General features: G+C 35.0%; 2 protein-coding genes and 2 long non-coding RNA genes across 5 annotated transcripts; 3 read left to right on the forward strand and 1 right to left on the reverse strand.

Moving 5' to 3' along the window:
• The first annotated feature begins 3,990 nt into the window (after positions 1 to 3,990).
• Positions 3,991 to 4,943, forward strand: LOC120150814. Its single transcript, XR_005518561.1, has 3 exons — positions 3,991 to 4,085; positions 4,676 to 4,836; positions 4,925 to 4,943. It is a non-coding gene; the product is annotated as an uncharacterized LOC120150814 (long non-coding RNA).
• Positions 4,944 to 4,982: 39 nt separating this feature from the next.
• LOC120150962 (DUF21 domain-containing protein At2g14520-like) lies at positions 4,983 to 7,372 on the forward strand. The gene is made up of 8 exons (XM_039163533.1): positions 4,983 to 5,433; positions 5,509 to 5,636; positions 5,814 to 5,886; positions 6,059 to 6,168; positions 6,473 to 6,586; positions 6,692 to 6,778; positions 7,027 to 7,166; positions 7,267 to 7,372. Exons 1-8 carry the CDS (start codon positions 5,154 to 5,156, stop codon positions 7,370 to 7,372), a joined length of 1,038 nt encoding a protein of 345 aa, XP_039019464.1. The 5' UTR covers positions 4,983 to 5,153.
• Positions 7,373 to 10,858: 3,486 nt separating this feature from the next.
• Positions 10,859 to 12,789, forward strand: LOC120150811 (probable WRKY transcription factor 49). The gene is made up of 3 exons (XM_039163431.1): positions 10,859 to 11,055; positions 11,149 to 11,295; positions 12,212 to 12,789. The coding sequence occupies exons 1-3, from the start codon at positions 10,859 to 10,861 to the stop codon at positions 12,678 to 12,680; spliced, it is 813 nt and encodes a 270-aa protein (XP_039019362.1). The 3' UTR covers positions 12,681 to 12,789.
• Positions 12,790 to 19,491: 6,702 nt separating this feature from the next.
• Positions 19,492 to 20,108, reverse strand: LOC120150813. 2 transcript variants are annotated; one of them, XR_005518559.1, is made up of 2 exons: positions 19,978 to 20,108; positions 19,492 to 19,851 (listed from the first exon to the last, which is right to left on the reverse strand). It is a non-coding gene; the product is annotated as an uncharacterized LOC120150813 (long non-coding RNA). The 2 variants fall into 2 exon arrangements; XR_005518560.1 differs by having other exon boundaries at positions 19,963 to 20,108.
• Positions 20,109 to 20,475: the final 367 nt, after the last annotated feature.

A 20,475-nucleotide genomic window follows, 5' to 3' on the forward strand; every position in this document is an offset into this window, starting at 1 on the left:
AGATCTGATGTCTCATTTTTTTCTTGTCTTATCTACATATGCATACTCTACTGACATTACGTGGATTGACTCCATACGTCGCCCCTCTATTGTCGGTGTTTATGAGATTTTGAGGTCATGATAAATTTTCACGTCTTGGGGACCAAATAAGACATAATGGCCTGATGATGTCAATTGAGCCACATATAACAAATTTTTCTTCATTCCTGGGATGTGGTAAACATCTTGAAGTTGCATCTGGTTAGAATTATATCGAGTCGTAACTATCGTCTTACCGATGTGGGTTATCGATAACCTTGAGTTGCCAGCTGTCACCACCACACGACCTCCCTTGTACTCAGACAGGTTTTGCAACTTCTGTTTGTCACCCGTCATATGATTTGAGGAATCCAAATCTACGATCCAATCATTCTTGTAGTCAATCCGTTCTGGTGTTGTTACCATGAGAGCTAATTCTTCTTCCTCCATGGCGAATAATGCTTTAGCATCCTAACTATCTTCACTATTCTCCTTCTAGCTGGAAGTAGCAATATTACTTTAACAAGCTTTTTCTTGGTCTAACAGTCTTTTGCCATGTGGCCTATCTTCCCGCAGTTATAACACTTTCCATCGAACTTTCTACTATTATCGTGATTCTTGGAAGCTCCCCTTGAATGAGAGCCTCCATTTCTTTGATAATTTTCACCTTGTCTTCATCTTTTTTAGATCCACTGCCAGTATACCGCTGAAAAGTACCTCTGTTTTTTCTGGTGTAGAACGCTTCCTCTTCACCCTTCAACGAGACTCCTCCCATTTGCTTGGCCATGGCTTCTTTCAATAAGCGATGGTTGTGTCGGCCATCCTTGTATAGCGGAAACAAACCCTCGATATACGGGTCTCAAACTATGGATTATTATTCTCTTTACCCTGGTTTCCCCAATAGGAGTTGTCAGATCTAACTCTGAAATTTCACGGCATATCGACTTTACCTTGTGAAAGATTAAGAAATCGTCATGTCGCATTGCGCCATCGATAGTAACTCATTCTCGAGAAGTTACAATCTTGTATCATTATTCTTTGAAAAGAGTGTAACAAAAGTGTCCCATGCTTCCTTTGGTGTTTTAGCATCCCAGATATACTCTAATATTTCTTCTTCATTGTGGTCTTTAAAGCAATCATCGCTTTACCTGCTTTAATTTTCTACTTTCGCAAGATGCCATTGCCATCTTCTACCGCCGGTTGTGTAACTTCACAACCACCGAAAACCTCCCAAAGGTCCTCACCTTGTAAGTATGACTCCATACATGTTGCCCATGTGTTGTAGTTTTTGTTGTTGACCTTCTTGATTCCTCCAACTACTTGAAGGTCACCCATCTTAACGACAAGGCTTTGACTACACCGAACAAGCTTGACTGGCAAATGTGCAGAGTACTAAATTACTCTAAACACAAAGAAGCTCCACCAAGTTTTTAATAACCTTGATAATAATCTCAAGAAATATTTTCTGATGTGGAAGATCAGTTAAAATTGCAGCCACAGAGTATACTCGGAATTTCAAGAGACCTTATAACCTGGCTCTGATATCAATTGTTGAGTAAAATTTAGAGTATATAACTCTAAACTTACTAATATTGGATCCAAACAAGTAAACATATTACTTGTATTATACGCACAATAAAAGACACTACAACACTTTCTAAAGACCACTCACAATTTGAAGAGAAATAAACACTCAATAGAAAGCTCACAACTTATACTCAAGGCACTACACTCAAATTTTTTGATGATGCATAACTCAAATACAAGGGGTATTTATAGTCCTCACCATGCAACCTACACCATATAAATATTAAATTGAGAAATATTCATAGTCATACATTATTACCAACTACTTTACCTACTCCATTAAATTGATGTAAGCAATGACATCAAATTTATTTGGGTAGGTTATGCTTTGTAATGGGTTGGGGTTGATTTTTAACACAAATAACCTCCACATTCAATTTATCAAGCCTTTTCATCACTTTAGCTTGCTTGAGGGGATTATTAAGACCCCTTATGTTCCAAAAAAAATCATTCAATATAATACATGTATCAGTCACATTATTAATCCTAAAAGAAACCTTCGCTTGAGCCACTTGTCTCTCTAAGTCTCACCATTATTTCTTAACCACCAAGAAGAAAAAAGTTCAACGCCAGCCCTGAAAGAAGGACTAGAAAGACATGCCAAAATGTTTTAACGAATTTCATTGTTCAGTATTTTAAACATCTTATGTTGTTTGTTGCAGCGTCACTATGGGATTGATTCTACACGGGTTGGAGTTGGAGAGAAAGGGGACATGTCAAACTACTCCATTTTTCTCCACACGTGAATTGTTTTTCTAAGCTTTTGACCACAAACAGGGCTCTTAAATCGTATTACAAGTGTCTCTAAATTACAGGCTAACTGAAAGCATTGACTTTTGAGAAAACGTAAACATGGATTTGGTCTCATTGTATCATACAATACAAGACAACCTACGCCCACCTTTGTTGCAGTTAGCAGCCAAACCTAAGCCCACTCCGATAAGTCAAAGACAAATGTGTCTTTCACCTTACTCACCTTTTGTTTTCTACGATTCACAAAGTCAATGCCCAATCCCTACAAAATTTTCCCTCACTCTCAAGTAAACTGCTCCTAAATTGTCTCGTGTTTTATGATTTTATTTTTACCCTTCATTTGGCCTACTTTTACCTTCTTAGATGGCGTTGAGTTGGTATCTTCTCTCTATGTCCATAATTCAATAACCATTTGTCGATTGAAGTTGATTCCAACCTCTAAATTAATATTATTGTTAGAGTTATATGACTCAAATTCTTTTTGATCGGGTTCGAGATGATTAGGAAAAAATCACTTAAATCGCTTGAGTTTGCATTTTCTCTAGATGTCCATAATTATTTAACGATTTGTCCAGTAAAGACATCTCTTTTAGATGCAACCTCTAGATTCACACTATTATTAGAGTTGTGTGGTTCAAATTCTTTTCGATCAAACCTTAGATCATTAAAAAGAAAATCATTTAAAATAGAGGCACTACAACAAAAATGTTCTACAACGGCATTTTTAGCGGCGTTTTAAGAGTAAACGCCACTAACTTTAAACATATAGCGGCGTTTACATTTCAAACGCCACAAAATAGTAACTTTAGCGGCGTTTTTATAAAAACGTCGCTATAGACTCGTACTTTAGTGGCGTTTTTATATAAAACGCCACGATAGAGTAGTACTTTAGCAGCGTTTTTATACAAACGCCGCTATAGACTCAACTTTAGCATCGTTTTTATACAAAATGCCGCGATAGAGTAGTACTTTAGTGGCGTTTTTATACAAATGCCGCTATAGACTTGTACTTTAGTAGCGTTTTTATACAAACACCGCTATAGACTCGTAATTTTGTGGCATTTGTGTTTACAAATGCCGCTATAGGCTTGTACTTTAGTGGCGTTTTTATACAAACGTCGCTATAGACTCGTACATTAGTGGTGTTTTTATACAAACGCCGCTATAGACTCGTACATTAGTGGCGTTTTATACAAACGCCGCTAGACTTGTACTTTAGTGGCGTTTGTTTTTTAAAACGCCGCAAGTTTAAAGTTGCTAAATCCGGTGCCTCTTTAACCCAATTTCATTTTCCCCTTCACCTATTTTTCCATTCCCGCTCCCCTTTCTAAAAAAATAAAATGTTTCATCTTCTCTCCTCCCTCTCGACTTTAGACTAGTTTTTGGTTATTTGATTTGTTTCTTGTAACCATGTTTCTTCTCTCCCCTTCACCTATTTTTCCATTCCCGCTGCCCCCTTTCTAAAAAATAAAAATGTTTTGGGGAATGGTCAGGAGCGTTTTTCAGAATGCGTTGCTGATTTTGAGCAATATGGATTGGTATCTCAGGCAGCATCATAAATTTTGTGGAATTTAAAGCAGATCGAAAGAGAGAAGGGATGTAAAATTTTCAACAGTAGAGAGAGTGAGCGAGTGAGTGAGTGAGTGAGTGAGGGGTTTCTTTCTTCCTCTGAAAATGATGGATACCCCAAAAAGACCCAGATCAGCTCTTCACTCTCTAAGTTTGAGGTACTAATTTTCTTCAACTATTTGATCTTTTTCTGGGGAAGCCCTTTTTCTAGTTTTTATTTTTGGTTTCTTTATTATGCACTGCATGTGTTTGGTTTTTGGTCTCGGTGAGAGAGTTGTTCTTCATCTTGCTGGGTTTTGTTTCCTGAAAGTCCATTCTTTTAGTTCTTAGCCTCATTGGGGGTGTGAATTTGTTTACTTTTATGTGAATTAGATCTCTGGGTAGAATTCATTTTCCCTGAAACTTGTTTTGCCTTATGATTTCTGGGTTTTATTTTATAAAAGTCCATTCTATTAGTTCTTAGCCTCATTGGGGGTGTGAATTTGTTTACTTTTATGTGAATTAGATCTCTGGGTAGAATTCATTTTTTATTTTCTGAAACTTGTTTTGCCTTCTGATTTCTGGTTTTTTTCTTCTTCTGGTTGTGGTGTTTGATAGGGGTTACAGCATAGATATGCCACTTCCCCTGCTTTTGAATTCATCTTTGTTGCAGATGTTTTGGTCTTTTGGATGTCGGATAAGCATTTGATTTGGATCAAAATATGTTTGAAAGAAGATTTTTGGCCTTTTAACATTGTGTTTTTCCCAGGATTCTCCAGTCTTTAACTATATCAACAGCCTCTCCCCCATCAAGCCAGTCAAATCCGTGCATGTAACTCAGACATTCAACCAGCTTAGTTTTGCATCACTGCCTTCTATTTTCACTTCTCCCCATGTCAGCTCTCACAAGGAATCTAGGTTCCTTAAATGGTAATGAACTAGTATTATACATTCTTGATTTTGTTTAGTTTCATGCCTTATAATCTTTTTTTTCTTTTTTATTTGCTTGTTGGTATAGCTCTACAGATCCATCGAAACCCAAGTTGTCTTCTGTAGATGGGACTAAAGTGAGTACGATCGAGGAGGCGGATGTGGATGTCCAGGAGAATTTTGATCCAGGAGTTTCCCTGGGTGAGGTTTCTTTTGATCTGGATAATGAACCATCAAGGATTGCAATCGAGCTGCCACAGACCTTAAAATATGATTGCGGTAGCCCTGGCTGTGATCCAACACCTTGTGTAATCGAAATGAATTGCGTCTCTCAATCAACCTTCAAATCTCGCGCAATTGTTCCGTTCGTTCAAGAGGCCTCTCAAAAAGGTTTATTAGAGGAAGTTCAAGAGTCCTCTAAAAAAGGTTTATCTGATGGCGTGGAAGTAGCGGCCACTTTCCAGATTGAGCGAAAAAGGGAAACTATTGGATCTGAGTGGGAGAGTTTGATTCCTGAGACATCTGACCTATTGATTTTTAGTTCCCCCAATGATTCTGAGGCTTTTAGGGGTGTAATTCAGAAATCATTGGACCCTAGTACTACATTTTGTTCTACTCTTGTTTCGCACTTCCCACAAGATGATATCGGTGATTATCAAGTTCAAACTGAAGAAACTGGTGGGCTCGGCGAAATAAATCATTTCAATGAAAGTTTGGAGGATAATGATGTGACAAACTTCGTGTCCGGCAGTCTGACTGATTATATGGAAAATCGCATGTCCACCCCATATTCAATTCAGGTAAAAAATGATGTATATTTGAAAGAGTTGCAGAAAAGTAGAAAACTCTAAACATGTTTGTTCTTTTACTAGTTTCAGTTTGACGAGTTTGTTTAGCTGTTTATGCAGAAAATTATCATGAAAGTCATTTATCTTGATATGCTTTTGCTGATGATGCTTTTATATGTTTGTGCACAGCCTGATTCTAATTTGCATCGTGGGTTCAGACGGCGCTGCTTAGACTTTGAGACGCTGGCAGCACGGAGGAAGAGTTTGTTTAGCATTTTTTGAAATGCGTTGCTGATTTTGAGCAATATGGATTGGTATCTCAGGCAGAATCATAGATTTTGTGGAAGTCTATTAGAAATGGCAGGGGCAGTGAGAGCACCGGGTGCCTTTTCCATAACTCCACACAAAGTTTCAGTGTGCATTTTGGTTCATAGTTATGCTTCTTCTCCTCAAATCTCCGTCTCTTTCCCTTTCTCCTCCGTTTCTCAACACAGCTTGGGGTGCTATCTTGATTTCAGTGACCTTGATTCTTCTGTTCGGTGAGGTGAGTATCCACCTTGGCTTATTTTATTTGAAGCGTTTTTTAACTCGGTAGAGCTAGAAATCCTTGTTAAACACTGATTAGTTGTGATATGAAAATTTTGATATGTTACTCGGATATTATTTGCTAAACTTTTGGCTGAGCAGCTTTTTCCCATAAGGTTGCAATCGTTGGTTTATAAAATTGTTTTCCGACCATTATGGCTTTAGACTTGCTCTTAGAAAGTGAAATTACTTATAGCTGTTAAAAAAGGAATCAAGTTCTTTGAATGCCCTAAATCCTAATTGCAATTTAACTGTTTGTGCAGATAATACCACAATCTGTTTGTTCTCGATATGGTTTGGCAATTGGTGTAAAGGTAGCTCCATTCGTTCGAGTTCTTGTTTGGATATGTTTTCCTGTTGCCTACCCAATAAGCAAGGTGATGAACGTTGCTAGTAATGCTTTTATGATAGTGAGAAAGACAACCAAGCATGTAATTCCTGTAGATTGCTCTTGTGGCTGACCTTCTCTGTTTTTTTTCCAGCTGTTAGACTTTCTGTTGGGTCATGGACATATAGCACTTTTTCGAAGAGCCGAGTTGAAAACCCTAGTAGATTTGCATGGAAATGAGGTTTGCATCCAAGCATTTCCCTATAGTTGTTTAATTTGCTTGTTTCTATAACTAGTTATTACCTTGGTTGTTTTTGTTTATCAAATCAATATTTGTTTTTGACCATTAATTAATCACTGTTGTACTTTCTAACTTCTCTCATTTTGAATTGTAAAATTCTTGATGTGTCTTTGCCTTTTGAAGTGCAATGCCTTCTTTCATTCATCATAACTTTCAGATTTACGATCCTTTTGTTGGACCTTTATTAGGCTGGCAAAGGTGGAGAGCTGACCCATGATGAGACAACAATTATAGCTGGAGCACTTGAGCTCACTGAGAAAAAAGCTAAAGATGCCATGACTCCCATATCTGAAACATTTGCAATTGATATTAATGCCAAGCTTGACAGGTATGGTTTTCTGTAAATTACCAAGAAAGATGGCATTTGAATATCTACTTCAACTTTCATTTGATTTTATAAACTACCATTACATGCTTGCTATGGGCAGGGAATTGATGAGTTTAATTTTGGAGAAAGGGCATAGCAGAGTTCCAGTTTATTATGAGCACCCTAAAAACATTATTGGACTTATTCTGGTAATCATTTTTCTATGACTAAAATTGATGAGTGTTTGCGTATTGCAGTCATGTGATAACATGTTGGAGTTGAAATTAGATCAGCTCATTATCCAATTGAGAGAGATTGGTGGTTTAATGGATGATTGGTTAACTGATCATGTAACTAGTCGATTACCATCTTTATCATCGCCTGATGATCTGTTCAATTTCTTTAATGAGTTGCGAGATTAGCTTTTTATTTATTTGTTTGTTGTTTTACTCACTTTAGCATCTTCATTTCCCCTGTCATTATTGTTTTTTTGGTAGAAACACTTGGAGGGGTTGATTCAGGAGTTATGGACGATGATCAGGTTATTTTGGACCCAAACAGTAACCTGGGGATGTTTCTTCGCCGTTAAATACATGCTTTCAACCTCCTGACTTTTGAGGTATTTATTTATTGCCTCGTAAACTATAAATATCATGTATTGAATTGTATTTATATGCTTTTGTTGGAATAATCGTTTGTTTGATATGCTTAAGATGTACATTAAATTATGGGAAAGAATCATTATAGAGATAGAGCATTATTGTTGGTATCATCACCATATGGGCTTCATGTTGGACATTGAATTGAAGTATAAATCTGCCATTCTTTACCTTGATATTGATGTTTGGATGCATATGTTTATAGAAGAATTTGGTAATTTAATTAACATTATATTCACTTCTGGTCAAATGAAATGAATTACATACCTATCATTCCATATCCTGATATTGATAGTTGGATGCATATTCTTAGTAAAGAATTGAACGGTTGGGAATTTAATCAACATTCTACTTCTGCTGTTCAAGTGGAATTTAATTAACATTCTACTGCTGATGTTCAACTGGAATTTAGTTACATTCCTCACTTATGTTATACTTAAATGTTAGAAGCCCTTGTTTTGTACTTTTCTTTTAAGTATCTATAATTTTTTTTCAGCTAATTTTGATTCACTTTAGGTGTAAACGGAAGGTTGAATGTAGAGTATGATGGGCTTTTGTTTAAGCATAGATTATATTTATGGCACTAACCTTGTCATGTAATGTAGGGTGTCTGCCATCTTTTGACTAATATAGGGATCTATTGTAAAGAAGGCATTTCAAGTTAATTTTATGAGCGTCGGTTAGACAACTCTGGCAATGACTTGGAATCTTTCCGAAACGGTCAGGAGCAATACTCTGAAAGTCATTTTGTAAACGGAAGGTTGAATGGATAGTCAAGTTCCTATATTTTATTTGCATAAAGTAAATTAACGCAATGGACCAATGGCACATCAACAATTAGAAAATCTTACTGAATTTGGGTCACTTTGCCCTCTTCTTTACCAAGTTATGTTTGCTCTCAAGATTCTAATTTTTCATTATTTAATATCAGCTGGCATTTCAAGCTTTGAAATTTGCTCCACCAATCCTTGAACTTGGTAAGATCTAGTTCCAAGTTATGCAATGCCATGGATGGGGCCTTTTCAAGTGGCATGCCAATTGGAGTAAGACCTCATGAAGCAAAATATCTGTGCAAGAAATGACAGGACGATACTAGCTCTGCATCATTGTTTTCCCATATAAACTGGATTTATCTCTTTGAATTTAAGTGCCTCATTGTGACGAAGAGTTTTAAAGAATGTGTAAGATTAGAAGCAAAATATTTTAGATATTATTGTTTATTATAGTTAATAATGTTGAACTACATTATATTTTACGTTAATGTAAACTTTGATTTATTATTATGGATTTCATTTTTCTTGTTATGGATTTTAAGTTTGTTGTTATGGATGTCAAGTTTATTGGAAAATGCTACAGGTTAAATTTGGGTAATAAAAGAGTAGAAAACAACATTTGACAAATTAGTTTTAATTTGCAAAATCAATTTCTTTTAGCTATAGAGAGGTAATTAGCGGCGTTTGTATCTTAAAACGTCGCTATAGATATGACCTTTTGCGGCGTTTGTTCTAAAAAATGCCGCTATATACCAGATCTTTTGCGGTGTTTGTGAGAAAAACGCCGCTAAATCTCAAGACCTATTGCGGCGTTTGTGGGAAAAACGCCGCTAAATCTCAACACCTATTGCGGCGTTTGTGAGAAAAACTCCGCTAAATCTCAACACCTATTGCGGCGTTTGTTGGAAAAATGCCGCTAAATATCAACACCTATTGCGGCGTTTTTTGTTACCAAACGTCACAAACTTTAGCGACGCTATTTTCAGCGGCGCTTTTTGCGGCGTTTGTCATAGCGCCGCAGGTATTTTTTGCAGCGCTTAAAAACGCCGCTATAAGTAAAAAACAACGCCGCAAATGTACAGTTTTACTGTAGTGAGGTTAAAAGGAGGATATATAGTGCCATATGGAGAGTCCAATTCGTGTAGAGCTTTTTTTCCCTTTTAGGCTCGTGTGAAGAATAGGAAACTCAGTTTGATTTTATTTATTTCTATACAAGTTTCCTTTGTAAACCATAAAATTATTCTTATAAATAGATAATAGGAATTATGGTTTAAAAGTAAGTTGATTAAATCCTAAATCGTGTTTAGACATAAATCTTGTTTCACTCTTATTCGACATAATGAATTTATCCCTTTTACTTGTGATTTTTTCAAAAGAATTATTTACGTTAAATCTTAATGTTCTTTATTTTACTGTTATTTTACATTCATTATTATTTTGTTTACATTATTATGACTATAACGGTATAGCTGATTTTGGTAATAATTGAGAAAAGAATTTATGGTCACTACCTAAAGTCTTGTTTTAGTTAATGATTATGCAAAATGATTATGCTCAACTGCCCAAAGACTTCAATGATTTGGGTAAAGGATATAAAGTTAAGACTAAAGTAATCGTAGGGGTATATTTTTCTAATCATTCTTTAGGGTTGACCCTTGCTTTGGTTGCAACTAGGGTCCCCATTAGATGCATCGATCCCATGAAAACAACGTAACAAGACAAAATCCGGCCGGTTTATATACAATCAACCTAAATTATTGGTTGGACCATACTATCTATGGCAGCTACAAGCATGAAATATCCCCTTTACTTCTTCCATTTTTACATGCTAATGATTGATTATGCATTTTCCCGATCAACACGAATGAATACATAATTTTATATTATGAGACAAATTTATAAAATTTTAGAGAGACAAAAAATATAATATCAATAAAAAATATAAATAAAATATTTAAAATATATGCGAATTTGACATTTTCAAAAACAACAACCGTACCGCTAGCATCCTCTGTACATCAATGCCAACCAAGGAAATAGGTGTGCTATATATTGTTACCAAAGTCAACAGCCCATCAACTTATCCTCATAAACAAAACCCTAATCCTATCAATTTCCTTTGTTCATCTGCTCCACTTTTCACCATAAATTTTGTACTTACTGGTGAGTTAATTAATCCATTGTCCCACTGGGTTTCTTCTTCCAATACCCGGGTATTTATTTTAGTTCAACTTAGTTTTAATGCACGGCTTGATTTAGTTATATCTTGGAGAGTACTCTAATGGAGAAAGATCAGAAGGACGACAGCTCTGACGACGGACTCGTGAGAGAGCTTCTCGATGACGAGTCTCCTTTCTTTGTTCTATCTCAAGGGACAATGTCATCCAATGTGTATTCAGGGCCAAGGATTCAAGATATCGAGAATTCTTTGTCAGTGTCGAACTGGAAGGATGTACCCCAAGTACAAGAACAAACCAGGTTAATTTGGTTTCCCTCTGGTTCTTTTTTTGAGCAAATGATTAATATTTGATATGATATTGAAGTAATGATATGTTTTCTTCTTTTTGGCAGGATTGATTCAATGCTGGAAAGAAATTTGAGTAAGATGGAGAATAAGTATACTCTAAAGATCAAAAGCTGCGGCAATGGCATGGCTGATGATGGCTATAAATGGAGGAAATATGGGCAAAAATCCATCAAAAACAGCCCATATCCTAGGTGACTATCTTTTGCCTCTCTCTCAATCGTCACCACTCACCATCTTTAATTTTGCTATAATATCAAAAAGATATAAGGCCAAAATTAACCACCATCATTTTGTCCTCTATTCTTTTTTTAACATTTTAACCCCAACATTTCATTTTAGGACAAAAATGCCCTTAATATTTGACTGAACAATCACTTTGACCCTTATTCTTTTTTCTGGTGCATTTTGGCTCTCAATGTTTCATTTTAAGGTAAAATGCCTCATTTTGGAGCACTAAACGTTTGTTAACTAACAATTTTCATGGAGCCTTTTTATCCCAAAATAAAACATTAGGGACCAAAATACTCCAAAAAAGAATATGGGCCAAAATGATCATTTGGTAAAGATTGGGGGCTAATTTTGACATTATGTCTATAAAAAATGTCCATAGCGTTTCACTAAATAATCATTTTGATTAATATTCTTTTTTAATATTTTTCCCCCACAATGTTTCATTTTAGGATAAAAATACTCCTAACGGTTGATCAAATACTCACATTGTACCTTATTCTTTTCTTTTGAAACATTTTGGCCTCCAATATTTCATTTTAGGGCAAAACAACCCCTATTTTAGAATGTTTACCGTTTGTTGACTAACGGTTTCCATCTACGGAGGGGTTGTTTTGCCTCAAAATAAAACATTGGGGGACAAAAAGCTCAAAAAAAGAATAGGAGCCAAGTGACTATTTAGTCAAATGGTAGGAACATTTTTGACATTATACCTTATTTTTTTTCTTTTAAGTTAATTGCATTAAACATCTCCGATTATAATTAATATTTTATATTAGTCCTAAAGTTTCCGAATGTGTCAGCTTCCTCAGATAACATAAAGCAATAGAAAAAGTTTCCGAATGTATGTAGTTTTTCATTTGAATTGGAATGAAACAGGAGCTACTACAAATGCACCAACCCAAGATGCAGTGCCAAAAAACAGGTGGAGAAGTCGAGAGACGACCCAGATACACTAATCATCACCTACGAAGGCCTTCATCTACACTTCGTCCAGCCATATTTCCCTTTCCATGATAATGCACCGATCAAGAAACCAAAGAAGGCTGATTCGGAATCCGAGTCACAGGCTCATGGAGCGTCACAAACTGCAGCAAATGATATCAACAACAGTGAGCCTCTACTGCCAAGCACTTCCCCTCAAGAAATATCATTGGAAACAGGGTTTGGGCAACAAGGTTTGCTTGAAGATGTGGTGCCTTGGATGATAAGGAACCCATCGCACAACAATGGTGTTTCCTCCAATTCATCTTCTTGTTCATCTTCTTCACAGTCACGTTCTGCTCCTGCTTCACCCTCTTCTCTATCTTGGTCTCCTGGTTATGATCCCTGGCCTGTTTTTATATAAGCATACACTAGCACTAGCATTAATTAGGTGAATATTTTGCTTGGTGGGTAGAAACTTAAAATCCCATTATATTATATTATAGTAAGTCTTCATTGATGTTAATAATTACTTTGCTTTTATTAAGGTAAAATTATTTTTCTTACTTTTAATCTATGGAATATAACTAGATAATATGGTTATTATTGTTATATTGAAAAGTATGTAACTTTAAGTGTGGTACAATATCCTTTAATTTATAGTAAAATTTTAGATAATTTAAACATTATATTAAAGATAAATTCTTATTTTCAAAAAATTAAATATAAGTTTACAATGTAAAGATAAGAGAAGGCTTTAAAAATCCAAAATTTGATCGTAAAAAGAATCTGATTTGACTGAATGAAATATGTGGCCCATTTGGTTTATAATAAAAGTTAGGGTAAATTATATAAATGTCATTAAAGTATGAACATTTGGGTTATAATCAAACTTTGGGTAAATTATATAAATGGTCATTAAAGTATGAATAAATTTCTTTTTTAGCCCTAAAGTTTCAAAAGTGACAACTATTATTAACTTTATCGTTCTATAATAAATTACATTGGCTATCGTTACCAATAACGAAAGACTGATGTGGCACGTTAGATTGACTTATTTGACCAAAGCTCTCTTTCGATCCCACTCGATCGGCTGATGTGTCACATTTTGCCTTTCTTGACTCTTTCGATCTCACTCTTCAAAACTCTTTATTTTCTTTCCCAACACCTTCGATCCACTGAATTAATTCCAACCACCAAGACAAAAAACTAGAAATGGCATTCGTAACGGTAGATTAGTCGCACTCTTCTAAAATGGAGTCTTACGTTAACAACAAACACAAAGAAAACATCTGTCAAGCCAACATCAAAGCTGCTCGAGCTGTCGTCGACACCATTTGAACCAACTTAGGTCCTAAAGGATTGGGAAAAATGATTTCAACCACCAACATCGAAGTCATCATAATCAACGACAGAGTAACCATCTTATCATAACCAACGACGGCGTAACCATCTTGTCATAACCAACGACAGTGAAGTCACCACCACTGCTGAACGGGAAATTGTGAAAGACATGAAGAAAAGTTAGCTTACATTTCCCTTGACTTTGAGCGGGAATTAGAAACTACCAAGACCAATTCAAATGTCGAAAAGAGTTGCGAGTTACCTAATGGTTATGTGATCACCATCAAGTCTAAGTGTTGGATATTATAATTTTAAGAGGTAGAATTATTCATGTGAATATGTGTATTTTTTTCATATGACTAGGTGTAATTATTCATATGAAAAGGCATGGCTATTCATATAAATGGATGTAATTGTTCTTATGAAAATATGTAACTATTCATATGAAAAGATTGTAAGTGATGAAACAAAGCAATTGTAATTTCCAACTGCATTAATCTATTCTCTTCCTCTCTACAAGATTTTTGTGATTTATATTTTTATATCTCTAAACCGTTAAACATGAAACTTGAAACCCAAACTCTAAACCCTAAAATCTTAAAACTCTAAATCTCAAACCAAAAGAACTCAAACTCCAAACTTTACAATCATAAACCCTAAACTAATATACCCCAAACCTTAAAATTCTAAACCCCAAAACCCAAAACCAAAACTGATAACCCAAAACTCCAAAATTGATAATCCAAAACTCAAATACTTTAAAACTAATAAACCATAAACCATAAATCCCGAATTCTAAAATTCTAAAACCATAAACCTTAAACTCCAAAATCCCCAAAACCACTAAATGTAAAACCCAAAACCCTCAAAATCACTAAACCTTAAATCTAACCCTAAACACCAACAATCTAAAACCCTAATCTCATAAATCACTAAACCTCAAACTCTCAAAATCCTAACCAATAAACCATAAACTCCAAACCAAAAACCAAAACTCTTTCAGGTGCATTTGTGATTTTCCTCAATTTTTCCTATTAAAATGATGTCATTTCTATGTAGCATCCATGCTTGCAGAGTCAACCATATTATTGTATCATTAACGATTTAACGACTTAGTGGTATAATTGAAACAAAAATCAAAATTCAGTGTTATAATTGACAAAATTGAAATTTCAATGGTATAAACAATACAACGGCTAAAGTTCAATTGTATTTGGTATAGTTTATCCTTTTATATAAATATTAGTATTTGATCTATTGATCGATTAATCTAGATTAAGTAATGCATAAACTCATAAACTATAAATTAAATACCAATTTTAGAGAATGTGTCTAATTCAAGTACCATATGTATACTTAAGTAAAATTATAAATTAAATTTAATCTCATGAACCGGTTTTCCACGTATTTTTTTATTTTTCATTATTATTATTTTTGAAATTAATGAAAAATATATATACACCTCAATAAGTATACCGACAAACTAATTATTACACAATATGAATGACAATAACAGTAAAAGTAGAGAATTAACTCTCTTAAAAAATTAGAAATGAGGATGATTTTGAATTAATTAGGAAAATAAGGTCATTGTAGCAGTGGAGGTCGGAGTTATCATCTCCTGTCGATTTGCAGAAGTTGTCATGCACTTTTAGATTTTGATTCTGATGCTGTTGATAGTTTCTCTCTTGATGCATCATTGGCAGATATTAGTCTAATGCTTGATGAGTTGCATCCGCTTTTGGATTTGAAAGCTACACGAACGTTTCCTTAGAGAGTTGTCATTATAGTAGTAATTATGAAAGTTGCCTTGAGTATATGATCACAGATGCTCGGAATGCATCCATCCAAATACGATCACCCGATTCGGGTGGCCGAGGTCTCCTACTTCCATCACTACTGAAATAAAATTCAAAATCTTTTCTGAGCAACACAGTTCAATCTTGTTGAAATTATTTGCTTTCTTTTTTCCAGGAAACTTTGGAGGGTTATACACCTAGAAAAACAAGATTATTGAAAGGAGCCGAGGCAATCATTGTTAGTGGAGTTGAAATGTTCCTCAGACAAGCTATGGCTCAGTTCAATCTCTTTTCTTATCTCTTCAATCTCATCTGACCTTCAACCAATGATGGACCTAAAAATTAAAAAATGGGGATCTAAAATAAATATTATAATATTCATTGGTTTAGGCTCAAACAAGAAACCGACAGTTAAGTATCAGTGGAGTTAGAGCCTGTGTAGGTTTGAAATAATACACAAAACAGAAACTTTAATAATATGTGAAATGAATGGTTAAAAATGATATATATTATTTTAATCAATAGTTTTTTAATTTAAAAATATAGAATAAAAGGTTGACACTTAATATTAACTTCCTATTCACGTTATTTGAGCACAAATTTTTAAAAAAAAGGTATGCAGAAGAATAAAAGAAAAGATGTGCAAAATTTTTAAGTCTTGATATAATATATTAAGTGTTGACATTTTTTTTAAAGAAAATGAATATGCAACTGCTACCTCTTAAGCTACATAGGTCCGCCATTGCCTTCGACTACACCATTAGCTCTCTCAAAGTATATATATATATATATATTTAAAGAATCTTTAAAGGGTAATATCTCCCACCCATATTTTTTAAAATTATGAGTATTTTTTTAAAAAAAATATATAAAATTAAAGCAACGAAGTCTTAAAATTTGTTGATAATAAACCATTTTGATCCTTTTTCTGTTTGATTATTTTAAAATAAAAGTATAGTTGTAGAGTGAGATCGGATTACTCACATTTTTTTAAAGGCATAATGTAAACAAATACCCCTAACATTTGACCATATATGCAATTTTGCCCGTATTGTTTTTTTTGAAACATTTGACCTCCCCAAGTTTCATTTTGGGTCAAAAAGCACACTCGTTGGATGAAAACCGTTAGTCAACTGACGGTCAACGCCTGAAGCTAACTCAGCAAGAACATGTGGAGGGAAATGCTGACGTGGCATGTCTATATCATAGTAGACGATGATGTGGCAGATCCACATATACTAAATGTTGATGGGCATGTATACGTGTGATGCCACATCAACAATTTTTTTTAAAAAATTAATAATAAATAATTATTTTTTACTATATTAATATAAACCAATATGTTACCATGTGGCACATGAATTTATTATTAAATTAAGAAAGGAGGGATTAAACCTCCACAAAATTTTGAAACTCATGGGATTTAAACCTGGGTCTTAGGGATGGAAGGCTTAACACCTAACGACCAAGCTAAATCACTTAGTTGTTAACATTAGGCTAATAAAATTATTTAAGGTATATTGACGCCTAACCTCCTTTTCTCAATGGCTGTTCATCGAGCTTCTCCCGGCATTGTCTCAAACACTGTTGCTTCATTTCAGGCCTTTGTTCTTCTTGCTAGCAACTCTGTTGACATTCCTGGAGTTCCTGGAATTCTCTCCGGCATTGTTGCTGGCATTGTGGCTGCTGCCTTTTTCCTTACTGATAGCACCATTCCCGGCACTCGTCGAACCTCATCCGAGGATCTTCAAGATTTGGATCACGGTGGCTCCACCGTTCCTCCTCTTCTTGCTCCCTTTGTTCATGCTTAAACTGCCTTTCACATCGTTGTTCGCACTGATCTTGCTCCCTTTCTCCACGAGTCTCCCATTGGCATCGCCTCTGGCAGTCCTGAAACCTCTCCTGAGCTGGATCCTCCTCGAATCTTTTGCCGGAAAGATCATCGGCGGAGCAAAGGAAGCCGAAAGAAAGCACGAGAGAAAAGAGCAAAACTACAAGAAAAGACCTACTCGTCACCATGGCTATACTATACTATTTTGAGCTGTGTTTTTCAGTGCATGATCATAATGGAACGAAAAGTGATGATTTATTTATAGAAGGTGAAGGGTAAGCTTTTGCATGCGGATCATCATCAACGTGTTGAAGACATTGACATGCATGGTGATGAGTGTGTTGAAACTCCGATACAAATGAGATTTTGCATTGCTTAATCTCCTCCGTCCATTTTGATGAGCTTATTTGGAGTGGACACTTTTCCGGTTCCTATTCAGTGAGACCAGTTATAAATGGTTGGTTCTACATTCATCGGCATCGCTACAGACATCACGATTGTGGCTCTTCATATCGCGACTACACGCACTTCCTCAAGTGTGTATATTTGGTTGGAGAGTCACTCGATCGTGAAGCTTTGTCTGTCAGACGTCGACTTGCTCATACAGGTGTTGTCCACGTACACCTACTCCGCCGGTTATTAGCATGGTACTTCGACATAGTTCTGGCAGGTCGAGCGTTCCAAGTTTCTGTGCCACGTTCTGCATGTCTTATTGAAGCTTTGGTAATCTCTCACGGTGTTCGTTTTGCATTGGAAGTTGAGCTTTCGAGTGTCGTGATCGAAGCGGTGAACTCGGGTGAGATTAAAAGTTGTTGAAACTGGAAAGTGGGTGTGTTGAGGTGAGTTGGAGTTGAGTTGATATCCAGATATCATGAGTTTTATTGGCTATAATATACCTTAAATAATGTTATTAGACTAAAATTAAACAACTAGTGACTGGCCTGGTGGTTAGGCATCAAGCCTTCCATCCATTAGACTTAGGTTCAAATCTTATTGATTGCAAAATTTTGTGGAGTGCCTTTTTTTCTTAATTTAATAAAAAATACATATGTCACGTGGCAACATATGATTAGTAGTTATTAATTTAGTAAAAAAATATTATTTATTATTAATTAATTTTTTTAAAAAATTACTGACATGATATCACACGTGTACATACCACGTCAGTATTTAGTCTACGTGGTTCTGTCACATAATCGTCTATTATGATATGGACGTGTTACGTCAGCATCTCCCTCCACATGTTCTTGCCGAGTTAGCTTCAGGCGTTGACTTTCAGTTGACTAACGATCTTCATCCAACGAGGGTACTTTTTGACCTAAAATAAAACGTGGGGAGGTCAAATATTCCAAAAAAATAATAATACGGGCAAAATTATATATATGATCAAACGTTAGGGATATTTATTTGTATTATGTCTTTTTTTAAATAATACTCAACTCTAAATCAAATCAGCATAAATAATAAATAAACTGTTTTTAAAGAATGTAACAGTCATTGAACGAAACAAGAACCAAATGAAAAATGGATCACAAAACGGGGCATTCAGAGAATTAAACTCGGAACCTCTCACACCCTAAGCGAGAATCATACCACTAGACCAAATTCCCTTAATTGTTGCTTCGCCATCCTTTTTATTACATTACTTCTATTTTAATCGAAGCAAAGTTATATATAGCGGAACATGGCTTTTAGAAAAAAATGAAAGTTTGTATATCGGCACAGTGTACTGTAATTATCGTTATTTTTTTACTAGCTTAAAGTACATAAATGATACTTAAATAATAGGGTGTTGCTTTGTTGAATTCTTAGATTATTAAAAGTTACAAAATGATCATTAGACTATTCATATATTTTAAGGTTGTCCTTTTCCGTTAAAAAATTGACGGTTATCTGAGTTGAAAGTTAACATATTAACTGAGATATGATAAAATCTAATTCCAAAACTATTTAAGTTATATTTTTTGAATTAACTCTCCGTTTATATTATGTCGTTGAGTCAATACTTGAAATATTATGCCATCAAGCAACTGCTTGAAAGCAACGATGGTGTCACTAAACATTATTAAAATATGATTTTATTATAATATATCTCAATTAGTAGGTTAACATTCAGTTCAGACGGTCGCCAATTTTTAATCGAAAAGGACGAGTTTAGAATATATGAATAGTCGAGTGACTATTTTGTAACTATTAATAGTTATGACTCAACAAAACTCTATAGTCGAGAGACTATTTTATAATTTTTAATAGTCGATGAATTCAATAAAACAACACTCTATAATCGAAATTATTTATGTACTATACCCATAATACAAATACACCTCAATTACAAATCAAAAATGAAAATATGCATAAATTTCGCAGTAAGTTATTCTAAGCTGACATTCTCCATCTCGGTGTTGTTGGATTTGGAAAATCTAAGAAGCACGGGGACACAAAAGAGGCCCGTTTTAAGTACCCGATATGTTTTTTGTACGGGGACGATTCGAGAACGATTGGGGTACGTATCAGAGACGTGCCACGGTGACAGGATACGGCTGATCGAATTGGGGGACGATCAAAACTTATCCGGGGACGTCCCCAGGGTAATTTTGACTGCACCAACCCACGACCCAGGGCTATCAATATTTAAAAAGGAACAAAAAAAGCCGAATTAGCTTAACATACAGAGAATCGATTTCCCAAAAAAAAAACACAAAACAAAACACACAATATACTTGTTTCTTTACCAGGAAAGTATTTACCGATGATGAGAAGAACTTTACGACCACGTTTGTCTCTGTCTTGGACCTTAAAGATATCGAATTTGTGTAAGAGATGTTCTTGCTCTGATTAAGAGATAGAGGAATAAATCATGATTTTTTTTAGTGGTAATCGCTCTTTAAGAGAATTTTGAAATTGTGGAAGGAGATAGATTGATTTATATAGGAAAGAGGGGTGGCTTTATCCGAGTTTCGAGTGAAGAACAGGTTAGAACGGAATATTCTAAGGAATCTTCCGTTTTGGAGGCAAGTGACTCTTTGCAAACTCGGTGGAGTCATGATTTGAGTCGCTGACACGTTTGGGGTCCCACCTCTTATGGTGTTATGTGGACTTTTCCTAATCCTTTATGTTTAAAGAATCACAATAATTCTTATCAAATCTTATTTATATAATTTTCATTTTTATAATTTAAAATAATTATTTTTATATTTAAATTAGATATTGTTTGATAAATAGGTGTTTATCTATATTTTAGATAA

Source organism: Hibiscus syriacus, unplaced genomic scaffold (assembly GCF_006381635.1).
Source record: "Hibiscus syriacus cultivar Baekdansim isolate YM2019G1 unplaced genomic scaffold, ASM638163v2 tig00111027_pilon, whole genome shotgun sequence".
Lineage (NCBI taxonomy): Eukaryota > Viridiplantae > Streptophyta > Magnoliopsida > Malvales > Malvaceae > Hibiscus > Hibiscus syriacus.